The sequence below is a fragment of the Orbicella faveolata genome, unplaced genomic scaffold (assembly GCF_042242905.1).
Source record: "Orbicella faveolata isolate gen_17 unplaced genomic scaffold, um_ofav_v1 contig_34, whole genome shotgun sequence".
Lineage (NCBI taxonomy): Eukaryota > Metazoa > Cnidaria > Anthozoa > Scleractinia > Merulinidae > Orbicella > Orbicella faveolata.
The window spans coordinates 31,865,799-31,878,771 of record NW_028301563.1 but is presented as its reverse complement, the minus strand read 5'-3'; the positions used below and the strand labels follow the sequence as shown (position 1 = coordinate 31,878,771).

General features: G+C 41.2%; 1 protein-coding gene across 1 annotated transcript; it reads right to left on the bottom strand.

Moving 5' to 3' along the window:
* Window positions 1-6,079: 6,079 nt before the first annotated feature.
* On the bottom strand, window positions 6,080-12,247 carry LOC149105780 (uncharacterized). The gene is made up of 4 exons (XM_089271281.1): window positions 12,117-12,247; window positions 11,773-11,901; window positions 8,237-9,077; window positions 6,080-7,737 (listed from the first exon to the last, which is right to left on the bottom strand). Exons 2-4 carry the CDS (start codon window positions 11,872-11,874, stop codon window positions 7,403-7,405), a joined length of 1,278 nt encoding a protein of 425 aa, XP_089127407.1. The 5' UTR covers window positions 11,875-11,901; window positions 12,117-12,247; the 3' UTR covers window positions 6,080-7,402.
* Between the last annotated feature and the right edge of the window lie 726 nt (window positions 12,248-12,973).

The window sequence follows — 12,973 nt, the reverse complement described above, 5'->3', positions numbered from 1 at the left end:
TGAACGACTAGTAGATTTATACTGGATTAAACGCTCTCGATTTCTGTGTCATAGTTGACTCGGGCTGCGCCCTCGACTTTGAGTATTACTTAATTGTTAAATAGAAACAGGAGTGGAAGTTTGGGAGAACGAGAAATGCGATGGAAACACGAGCCGACAGGCGGCTGTTTCCACAGGATTTACGAGTTCTCTCAAACTATCACGAGTGTTTCTATAACACGATAGAAACACGCAAGACATGTCTATTTCTTTTAGAAAATTCTGCGACGGCGAAGAAAAAAAACAACTCGTTTACTTTGATCATCAAAATGTAAATTCTCTTTTCTCTCGCCATCCGATGGCGAGAGAAAAGAGAATTACCATTAATGACGTAATGATTACGTCAACAGCTAGTGCTAGTTCTGTGTTTTTCATCGAGACACGATTTTTAACCAATCAGTGCGCGTAATTTCTATTGGCTATTTTCTAGAGGTCTTAGAGTATATTTGCAAAATTTCACTTCATTTTGTCCGTGAAATACCAAGACGACCTGCAAAACACAATAGGTAATACTTAAAAAAAAAAACACGAGTTAATATTAAGTTAAATTCTAAAATTTTACTGTCAACCGTCAAAATCGGAAAAATTTAACCAACGGTCACAGCTACCCACCTCTTCCCCCCCCCCCCCTCCCTCCCTCCCTGTAGACGTTGTTGGGGGAATTATCTGACATGTAGACAAAATGTAGAAACGCAACTTATATTCTGAACGATAAACAGAAAGTTCGGACAATACTCGATACTCGTGAAACGCATGAAGAAGATCTCGGTTGTCTTGCTCGATCTCGACTTTGTTACATGTGCTCTGTCACGTGACCTTGTTTGTGTCCCATGATTCCACTACACCCCTCACCCCATTGAGTCCCTCAACTTCATGTATTAATCATTTGTTAGGGCGCAAATAAGGTATAATTTGATAGTACGGAGCTAAATATTTACTGAAATGTTGTATTGACAAGGTAACTTTGGTACATTGTAAATATTAGGCCTCTCCGTTGAGCATACAATGAAAATCAACTTTTTTTTTTGGACCAGATTTTTGTAAGTGTAGAAAAAAACTCTGTCACACGTTGCATTGTTACATTTTTTGGAGACGCGCTTTATCCGTTATTTTCAACTGATATTTTTGTATGTATACGTTTTCTAAACTTTTATTCTGAATACCAAAGACTGCTTATGTTAAGACTTCTCAATATTACAGCAAAGTGAATAATAACCGAGATATATTGTGAAAGATTGTATTTGAAGGGGGTATTTATTAAATCAGTTTCTTTTGCCTTGGGTTGTCACGGTAAAGCGAGCCTTTCGTGGGAATATGGAGTGCGCGAGACACTAGCACCACAGAGAAGAGGAGGGTATGTAAGAAAGCGATAATTTGTTCTACCCTCCCCAGGGACCGTACAGGAGGTGGGGCTTGGGCGCTTTTAGCCTCCCCGGTTGTCTCGGGGCCTCTTCATATGAGCTTGGTCAACAGAGGTGGTAGGCTCGGTTTCCGAGATCTTGCTTTTCAGCTCTTTTCTTTGTAAAACTTTTGATAGCCGGGTCAGCCCGGCTTCTCGTATGAACACATCAAAATTTATACGAAGAAAAGAATGGCGAGATCTTTGAAGCGAGCTAGCCCAGTTGACTGGGCTTACATGAAGAGGCCCTCGGATGGTTGACTCACTTACATTAAGCAAGTTGGGTCCACACTGACGACCAACCGTGTTACAATGTTTGTGGAAAGACCAGAGAGACTTTCAAATGATATGTAATCTCAACAAATTAAGCAGAATTGCAGTTCCTTCTCTGTGAGGGACTATGGGTCTGTAAATGCTTTTCAAAGCTGTTGAAGGACGGTGGTAACAGTTGAATGACATTCAGTAAGAACTAGGAACTGTTTGAAACCGACATGTTAATTAACAACTAGACCCGTGGCTCTTGAGGGCGAAGGGTCTAACTGTTTTAGTATCACCCGACTAGTCGGACAGAAAAGGCAATAATAAAGTTAGCAAATGCAAGTTGAAGAAATATTTATTTGGGAATAAAACGAAAGAAAGCGTCACGCTCGATTGCGCCAATTTTGCTACTCGAGGACTATTACTAATAGTCCTCTAGTAGCGTAGCCAATTAAAGTGCAGGATTTGCATTAGTCCACTAGTTGGGTGATACTAAAATGGAATTAGTCATAGGAAACTACCTTCCTAAAGCTTCTCCAAAATCCAGCAACCAGTGCAGTTAGGAAGTGACCGTTTACTGTTGCTTCCTTTTCAGTAAACGTAACCTGGAATGAATTCCCATGTTAGAGACCTGGGTAAGGGGCCGTAGCCCTCGAGAGGCGTTAAGTCCCTAGAGGGGGGAAGGAGGGGTGACTCTCATATGACAGTGATGGGGTGGTCGTTTTATCATTTAGGGGTTAACATTCGTGTTGAAGAACCGTAATGATCTGATTTAGCCCCTCTATTCCGATAAGCGCCCCTTACGAATAAGCGCCCCCCTTTTAATGTATTTTTTTTAATAAGCGCCTCCATTCTAATAAGCGTCCCTATTCTAATATTATAATATTACAGCGCCGTCAGAGTACGTATCAACCGAGCTTCATCTTCCTTAACTGCTCAGGTACGTAATGCAGCATTACAAAAACAGTGATCTTCGTCTGAGTTTTTCAACTATTATTTCCATGCGACTGCATAATTCCATCAAGCGTTACGGTATATTTACCGTATATTTGTTACAGTTTCTGCTATCGTTCCTTTATTTTAATAAATACCGTTTTGTTTTGAGCATTCGGTTGTTTCTCAAAAAAGAAATAAGCGCCCTTCCGAATAAGCGCCCTGTCTCAAATAAGCGCCCTCCTCTGAGGTACCAAGAGTAAATAAGCGCCTCGGGCTAAATCGAATCATTACTGTACTGATCACCGCTACAGTAATCAGCAGTAGTGTACATAGGAGCCGCACTGTCAGAATGTGACTTTATTTATCTTCTTTTTTTCAATTTTGATTTGAACTTAGCCACTTAAATAGGATGCTGAATTATGACAATGCTTTCAAAAATCTTTACAGGTAATCAATGGATTTTCTTGATCACTCTTTTTTTTGGATTTGTTGTGGAAAAGTCACGGTGTAAATTAATGTGTTCTTTTAGAATTGGTTCTTCTTGTATGTGAAAATGAAAAGGAATTTAACCCAAAAAACGGGTTTTTGGTACCTCAGAGGGGTTCTTTTAAAAATTTCCAACGAGCACCCCAGTCTCTTCATAATTAAAACAAAAATTATACAGCATAAACCCATCAGTAAAAATTGTAGTGTTATCAAAGGTGTCCTGTAAAACTTAGTAAAAATAAAACTAAAAACCTACGCATACATCAGTGAAAAGTACGTATAAAAATCACATTTAAAAATTTCCTGTAAAAACTGCAAATAACAAAGTTCGTTGACCTTTTTTCGAAATCAAACTCTAGAATTCATATTTCTGACCTCTAATGGTAAGCTATCTTAAACTGAAGCACCTAAAAAAGAAAAACTTTTAGGACCAAACTCCAGTTTCATTTTGGGTAGTTCAACTGACAAAAGTCTGTTCCTGGTGTTGAAGTTGTGATTTTTCCTCGTGAAAGGCGTACATACATTACCATGTAGGCAGTCAAAAACACAGAAACAAACTTTTCTATTCTTGCACATAGGAGTCTTCCCGGTCGTGAACCTCTAAAGCATCGTTAGGAAGTCACATTCCCCTTGTCAGTTTACTGTGCTGTTAAAATGCTTAAAGAATAATGGCTGGCTGTTTGTAACAGTCGTTAGGTTGTCTGATAGCGATAAACAATGTACGGAAGAGACCGAATCACTCGATAATTCTTCGGAAAATTATCGGATCAATGAGCTCGGTCCGTAGCATACAAGACATTCTTCGGTTAAAAGGGTAGAAAAAAAGGCTCGATTTTCCGCCATGCAAACCATTCTGTAGGCACTAGTCTGCTGGCAGCCGGTTTTTTCTCTAAGGGTGACCAGGACGAGTGTTTAGTCATCGCGAACGCAAAAGGGCGGTATGGCGGTAGCCGAGTAGGGAAAAAGGCGGGACAAGGGCGGGACAAGGGCGGTATGGCCTAGTAGGGAAGAAAGCGTGCCGCGCTCATGTCTCCTCCCATTCCCCTTTAGCCAAAACGTCTCGCCTTATAACCCCTACTGAATTTAGTGTCTGTAGGAACATGATAAACGATCCACAACAAAACCAAACAGTCGGGTTATTTTGTCCCTTGAAATTTATGGCCAGTCAAAAATCTTCTGGGAGGCCCGCCATCTCGGCCAAATCACATCTCTACAGCGCGGACGGAAGGGGCTGTGGGGGGGGGGGGGGGGGGTTGTCAGCCTTCCCCCCACTTTTTCACAGTAATAAAATAAATGAGCAAAGCAAATATAATACCACTTGTGACGAATGTTACGCAGCTTGACTTTGCGTTGTTAACGGCAAACTCCGTGTTGGATGTATGTGGACGATATTTCTACAGCGTTTTGGCCATACAACCGTTACCTGCGAACCAGAGATTATCTCTTGTAGCGAATGTGCACGTGCATGTGAATGACTTCAGAGTTTTCCAAGGCCTCTGTTTTGCGCTGTCCCCTTTAAAAAATAAGGATCAGTTTTTAACTGTCTCCTGACTGTGGACGGCGTTTTTGTTGAAGACGATGCTTGGTGTTTGTCGGAAACCGATGAAATGCGCGTTTTCACGATATAGAAAAACGCATTAGTGAGGACAGGACCCGAGAAAACAAAAAACAAACATATCTTCCCACGAAACACAGAGCTATTACAGGCCAATATGCTCTAAATGCATTGACTACAGCGTTTTCAGCACCAAAATGTTGCTGCAATTGTGAATTTCTTGAATGATTGTACACCGTTTACACAGCGTTAGTTGAATCTCGCTGAAGGAAAATGGTTAGATTCCTGGCTTATCACAAGGTGTTACAGTGGAGTAAATTTCTTGTGCCGAAAGTCGGATTGGATATTGAATTTAAAGGCTCGATAATACAATTTAACACCTGTACGGTGAAAAGATTGCTTTTGAAGCGCTGGAAGTTTGTGATTGTTGCATGCCTCGCTTGCTATTTTAAATGCATTATTCTGCCACTCAGAAGACTTAGGCCCCATTTATATGGTCTCGAGTATGTCCCCGAGATAACCCTCCCCACGAGGCAACTTTGTCGAGCGTTTATATGTGAAAACGGTTTCCCTACAGGCCGAGTCAAACTTGACTCTGCATCATTACATAACCCTTAATTAACAATCAAATGCGCAAATGTCCCTCTTTCTTTGAGTTTCCCTCGGTCATTCGATCACAGTGGGATTTGCCGAGTTAATTTTCACTTCTCTGAAACAAATTTTTGCTTTTTTAACACTTAATCTAGGCATTTAGTGACACTCGCCACGCCCAGGGTTGTCCCGGTTAGGCGCGCCAGAGTGTTTATATGAAGACAAGTTGTCTCGCCTGCCAGAGATACTCTATACCTGCCGAGGCGAAAGAACTCGCCCACCCGAATTGTCTCGGCCCCCACCTTACCTTCGTGCCCCCGAGACGGGTTTGCGATCGTCATGTAAAAGGCTGCTTGAATTTTAAGTGAAAACCAGGATTTCATCACAGGGAAGCACGCTCTGGTAAGTGCGTGGATTCTCTTATCCCCCAACCAAGGTTTTTCTTGTGAAGGGGAGCAACACAAGGTCAACGGGTTGAAGTCACAACCCAATGGTGCAACCATCTGAACTGAGGCAGATGTTAAGCACACGGGTAGCATGATCTTACCACTTATTCTAAGACCCTGGTTTGTGGTCCGGTCTGGGTGTTGAACCCAAGACATTCCGCCTGGCAGTTTGGCGCTCTTACCAACTGAGCTAACGATAAAACCAAAAACCAAAAAGCTTAAGATAACAAAAAAAACTACAAGGAGGTTGATGGCGTAACTGTGCAGACTCGTTGGTATCGACGATTGCTTGTCGAAAAATGGGTAAGATCAAATTGTCTGCACAGCTTCTTTTTTACTCCCTTCTATCAAAAAAGACAACACGATATATATATTTTTTTGTTTAGTTATTTATCCTCCAGCGGATAAGCAATGCAAAAAAGAATCTGAGTATCCTTTATTTTAATCTACAGCTAATCAATTTTAACCTTAATCTTTACTCTGCCAATATTATATATTTCCTTTCAAATTACAATCTATGTGTATTTCTTAGTGTCATTTTTTGATCAACTCATCACAAAAAAAAATTCGTCTCAGTGGAAAAGCTTCAGTTTAGAATATAATGTTTTTCATTGAATTTTATGCCTTTTTATAATCCCAGCAACTCAGGCTTCTCACAATAAGCAAGCAAGCAAGCAAGCTGACTGAATTCATTCCAAATGCTTCTCAATATATAATTGTCTTCGGCAAAATATACACTACCCGTGACATTTGTAAAAGTAGCAATACTTTTAAATAAATCAGCTTGACACAATATTCACAGTATAACGTGAAACTGGCATTGTAGAGCCTTCCTTTCTCCTAAACTTTATGAAAATACTTTATCGATTGATCGGTTGATTAATTGAAGGGTTACTTTATTAATAATAATTCATGAATTGTACAAATTCGTATAAATAATAAATTGGTATAAATTTAGCTTAATCTTTATTTTATTTAATATTTGTGTTTTGTTTTTTATTCTTGTTTGTTTTTCCTTTTGTTTGGTTTGGCTTTTTTGGGTATCCATAAGCTGTAATGATGAGTTCTTTTTTGGGTGTGTCTTCATGCCTGCGTTTTCGACTCCTGCTGAGCTTCAATCCATCCTTTATAGGCCCTGTTTACAGGGAGGAAGGGTTACCCTAGCAGGAGGGTCAAAGATAGTCTGGGTTTAAAAGCAAAATTTTACACGTAGTGTTACCCTACCACCCGGAACAACTTAATCGCAAACAAAATGGCCGACAAGGGAATAGCTCTGCTTGGTAAGTCGATTCTCCTGTCTGGACTGCTGTTTACAAGTGTTACCGAATGCCGTTATGTTACGTATTATTGCCAGGCAACAACAACAAGTTGCAATGTCAAATGCAGCCCTGGTTCAGCCCAGTTGTTTGGCTTGAGCAGGGTAGGGGAATTATCCCTAGAAGAGCGTTTACAAGGCGGCTAAGGTAACCCTAGGGTTCAGCAAGAGTTACCTTCGACACTCGAAAATGGCCAACAATTTGAAAATGACACCATGTTATTCATTCAACTGAGAGTTAGTTGGGCTTCCGCTAACATTTTACACTGAGACCAACCTCTGTCTCCTCTGTCTCCTCTGTCTCTTTTGTCTCTTTTGTCTTTCGTAGTCTAGCTGATCATCTTACAGCACTGCTGTAGTCCGCAGATTACTCAGCATTACTGGGTCGGTGAGAGGTCTTGTGCTGAACGTGTCACAAGTAACTGTACAATGTCGTTTCGCCCGATTTCTTTTAGTTTCTCAGCAAATTGCCGCAGAGTAAGCTCTGGATATTTTGTTTGTAACTGAGTCAGCAGCATCTTAGATGGACTCCCGCCTTCAACACCGAGCTGATCTCGCAAAGAGTTGCGTACTTCGAGAGGAATTTTCTTGAACTTAGAAGCTAACCGTTCGTAGTCGCGTCTGAACCACAATCTTCCATTATCAATCTTTAAGCATATCTCGTCAAACACGTCCAAACGGCTGCTCTCTAGCTCCGCCAGGGTAATATCACCTGTGAGATGCAAAGATAATTAGTCGAGGCATCCTCTCTCTCTTTCTCTTACCGACTGTAATACGTGGAGAACACATCTCACCGATCAGCCAACAACTTTCAACACAGGCACTTTTCTGATCAACCAAAGGGGAAATTTTCAAACCCGTCTGAAACTATTCGTATAATAGTGGATTCTTAAGCGGTTTCTATTGGACTATCTGAACCGCTATTTCTTTAAGATATTTTCGTTCAATTCTTTATCCCCTCCCTCCCTTTTCCTCTTTGGAATAGGCCTGTCTAGATCTTACCCTTATATCTACTGAAGAAATGACCTCCGTTAAGCAGCAGTTCCAGCCTGGTCAAAAGTTATACGGCTTGATTTTAAGTCTTAACAAAACTTATTCTGATAGGAGACGGCAATTCGAGAGACATCTTTAATTTATTTAAGTGTTATTGTCAAAAAAACAAGCATGCACGTGGTTGTCTTGACTACCTACAGATTTATGATGTTACTCACCCACGAGGTTTAGTCTCTCTTGTGAGGTAGACGCAGGCTGTTGGCGGTTAAAGAGTACAGCACTGGGGGCATTAGTGAAAAAACAATGACATCTGAAGCCAGGTTGGTTGGATTGCCTCGTACTGAAAACCGCCAACAGTATCAATATTGCTAAGACTGCAACTAGGAGTGCCACTGCTACCCAAAGTGTTTTGTTTTCAGTGCTTCCTTCTCTTGACTCGGGCCATGTCATGCCTCCACCTGTGTAATTGCTATTTCCCGACCAAAAAGAAGTAGGTATCCGGGACACGCGCGACTGCCTCTCTTGTTGAGTGGTCTGTAAGGTCATTGAGATCTTTTGACTTTGCCTGGTTGATAGTCTTCCGTGTGGCGATGTTTTAGAAGCCTTTGTAGGCATATTAGGGCACGGCACTGAACGGGCTTTACACTTGTTCTGATAATGCGCACATTCCTGCGCCATTTCGTCCTTCCCGTCTCCGCAGCATTTCTCACAACGAAAACAACTGAACACAAATGGCAAATGATAATACCCCTCAGCGCATTTATCGTCACACTTAGTGTTCGAGAATAATGTGCAGTTCCTTTTTATCGCCTTTCCTTCCGAACATACAGTACACGCCTTGCAACGCGCTTTCCCGTAATTGTCCGAGTATGTTCTGCCAAGTTGGCAGGAAATGCAGTGAACTGGAGTCCTATATGCAACAGAAGTGCCGCAAGGGACGGAAGGCTGCGATCCCGCGGGACAGTCGGGACATTCTAAACATCTATACCTCCTCCCTGTTGTTGCATTCCAGTGGATTTGTTCAGGCTTGCACGGAAAGTCTGCGACAGCTCCATAAACCTGTTTGGGCAACGAAATAGTTATTCAGTGTCAACTCGACAATTTCACGCTTTATTTTCACTACTGCTTAAGTAGTGTTTCTAACTGCGACTATCAGATCTTCACTCTTTAATCCGCAGTTCAAATATATGAATTTCATATTCATACTCATAAATTGTACTTCTTACACTGCGATGCACTCTAACATAAAGCTATTTAGTATGGTGACTGTAAATCAATCACAACAACTCGATCAGCTCAAAAACATCTCAGGATATAAGTTACTTTTCTATTCGAAGCAAGCAAAAGACGTGTTTTGTAGTAAGATGCGCGTTTTGGTTTAAGACTGGCATAACGTGAATAATATATTCTAAGTGCCTCCATAAACAAACTAAAACCGAAAGTGCCATGAATCGTCTTTGGTATTTTTACCACAGTCGTGGAAGCAAGATTAAGAAATAGTCGACAGATACGGCGCCTATTCGAGCGAAACCAGCGCCTGCTTTCCGCGCAATTCTTGAGAACCACAAAGAAAGAGACGGTTGCTTTTAAAAGTACTCTTTGCCGGATGAACAGAAGATGAATGCAATGACTTGGTCAGCATAGGCGCGATAAAAATTCTGTCCGTTGAGCCGAAGTTCTTTAAAAAGGTGAATATGGCTGGCAACTTACATTCGTGCATCAAAATTAACCCTCCCTCAACTTTTCGTTGAGTTTGAACCCTGGGGGCCTCTTGATATGAGCCCGGTCAACCGGGCTGGCTCGGTTTCCGAGATCTCGCCTCACCACTCTTTCCTTCGTAAAAATTTCGATGTGTTTATATGAGAGGCCGGGCTGGCCCGGTTACCGAGATCTCGGTTTTTGCAACCGAGATCTTGGTAACTGGGATGAAAATTTTCCCTTATAAACACTCCAGCTCGGGTGACCGAGACGAGACTTTTTCGACAAAATAGCTTCGCTTTCGCAACATACCGGCCAAAATGTACGTATTTCCACTTCAAAAGTATACGAATTAGTTTTATCAGTGAAGTTACAGGAGTTCACAAAACTACGACAGTCGCGAACGATACAAGTATATACCATTTTGGTTGTGTTTCCTGAATTTCATCCCGGTCGACCGAGCTGAAATTTCCAATATGAACTGACCACAAAATCCGTCCTGGTAACCGAGCCAGCCCGGTTGCCGGGCTCCTATGAAGAGGTCCTTAAAACAAGCCTTTCGTTCGGTGAACCGGATACCAGCCTCACCAAGTCTCGACGTCGTAATATCTTAGTCGCAAGATTAAGTGTACAGGCTTACGATACATGCATTAGCCAACGGCTATTAAATTTCTAGGAACATTTTTATCCATCCGATCAATGTCGATCGTCATTATTTGTTTCCTGTAATAAATAAATGTGTTACTCTTTTCTACAGGGTTATACTTTTTTCGTCAAACTACGTTCGTATCCGATTCCTGCAGCTAGACGAAAACACCTTTTATAAGTCTGCGTACACTGAAAAGGCCTACAATTGCTTAGAGTTTTTAAGACAAAGTGGTCAATATGTTTCGGCCGTAACTCGTGAAAACTGAAGTGTCCTGTGGATTTTCAAGGTCTTCCTAAAGCTAGATGACCCTTGACTGTACATTATAAATTGGCTTTGAATGTCAGCCTAGATAGTGTAGCTTCAAATAATGTACTAAACTGCTTCTGTTTCGTTATTTTCACGGATTGAAAAATAAATAAAGTGGTTTATAATCGATCAGGTTTTCGTATACGGTTTACGCAATTTCGCCCACATAGCGTCGCGTGCCTCTGCACACGCAGTTTCATGTACATAGCGGTTAAATAGCTACATCCCACGCAACCTTGTGACTGCGTTTAATGGAGAATATTTTGATGAGTCACCATAAGTGTAGGTTACACCTTCTGCAGTGGGACCTTTGTAACGCCACATCAACATACATGTGGCATAATCTTTATCACTTTGTCTCACCCGCCATCGTTCGCTTTAATTGTCTTGATCTACAAGATCTATTCAAACTGAACAATTCTGCATTGCATTTTCTTAATCGTTAACACAGTAACGGGGGATCAACGTGAGGAGAGGTTGTGCTTATATATCGAGTGAGTTACAGTTTAAGTGTTTTCGTTACACAACATTTTCTCAGTTGTGCTAGCGAAGCATTTTCTGTTAAAAGGACAAACGTGAAAGATCATCATTCATTTGAGCCCTATACTTCATTTCATTGTGTTCATTTAGAAATCCCGAAAAATAGCCATGTAACGACCTTTTCGATGTTATGTACTGTATTTGCGAAGATCTCTAACCTAACTGTGATGGTGTCGGCGATAAAATACTACAAACGAAGATTGTAATTCTCAATTGGGTGACTGAACACGTATGCACAAAAACAAGGGTATTAAAACAATTAATTAAGATATCGCGACTCAAAAGCCTTGTCAAATAACACAATTTAACTTGAAGGTTCCGGCTATTTCTTTTTCTAAACAAGACATGTACATAAGAACACAAACGTTTCTCATCGCTGTAATTGAGATTGATGATGCAAACACAAACCTACTTGCGTAAGCAAATTTACTCAGCGGCAGCAATTAGCTTACTTACAGTTGTATAAACTTAGGAAGCAATCAAAACACAGTCACATTATTCTCCCTTCACAGTTATTTTTTTCCTTCGCCGTTAAATAAAATATTTAAGTTGTGTTCTCACCAAAAAGCAAAACATCATGATTGAGACAGGACTCGATGTTTTTTCCATCGTGGCGGCGCATCTTGACGACGATATACGTGGTTTGCAGAGTGATAGGCTCATTGTCGTCTCGTTGAGATTTCTTTTATACTGCAGAGAAGGAAGATCACAAACTGCTGGTTAGATGTCGACACAGCTGAGTCGAACGAAAAATGCACAAGTAGTCACCACGGACTTTTGAAACAGGAAAATAGTGTGAACAGTAGCCTACGAGACATGAGTCATCACAGAAGTGACCTCACGCACAATGAAATGCCTCCAAAATTGGGGCGCAATATTGTGTATTTGCTAATATCATCACCTACCTTACGATGCGTTCCCTTTTTTTCCTCCCTGTCTAGAATCAAGTCAGTAGTAAATATTATCTACACGCCTAAGCATGCACAACGGAGAAAAATAAGTTAATGAAAGAACGAGGGAAAATGATTACTTTAGCCCCGAGAGGGTATCAAGTATTCGGGGATTCCCCTCGAGGGAGTGTCGCGTCACACAAACATGAAACAAACCAGGCGAACGACGAGTTACCCAACAGGAACATCAGTGACCTTATAAGAAACTACTTTACACCGTGTTTCTCTGGGGTATAACGTACAGTGCGACCTCCCTTGTAACAACATCAATAATAAACTCTCGAGAAGATGAGTGATGTTCTTCAGCCCTGTCAAAATTTTACGATTCTGTGATTAGTTTAAGCAGCCGGTACCCACAGTTTAAGGCCACAATGGTCCAGATCTAAACGATGGTCAGACTGAGATCCAGGAAAAATGGTCCTAATGTGCATTTTCCAGGCTTTTGCGTTTCTAGCACAGGATATTGGCAGTTCCAGTTTCCTGGGGTGATTAGCCTCGCAAGTCGGTTGATTCTTTCAAGAACAAAACTGAAAAATTTTCGTTTATTCTGGAAATCATATTTAGTTGTCAAATATCTAAACGATCTCCATAAAACGATGGAAACCAATTTAGATGCGCGCCTTCAGATGAAAACGGCACGACGACCATACCCTTATGGCAGGCACATACTACTGGTATAATTTACGCAGGGAAGTACCCCCGAGATTTTTCTTGACACAAACTGGCCCCGCCAAATCGTTCAAAAACACTGCTATACAACATTTTGTTGCTTTAACGATGTTAGAACACTTAGCCCACCTGGTTTAGCCGCG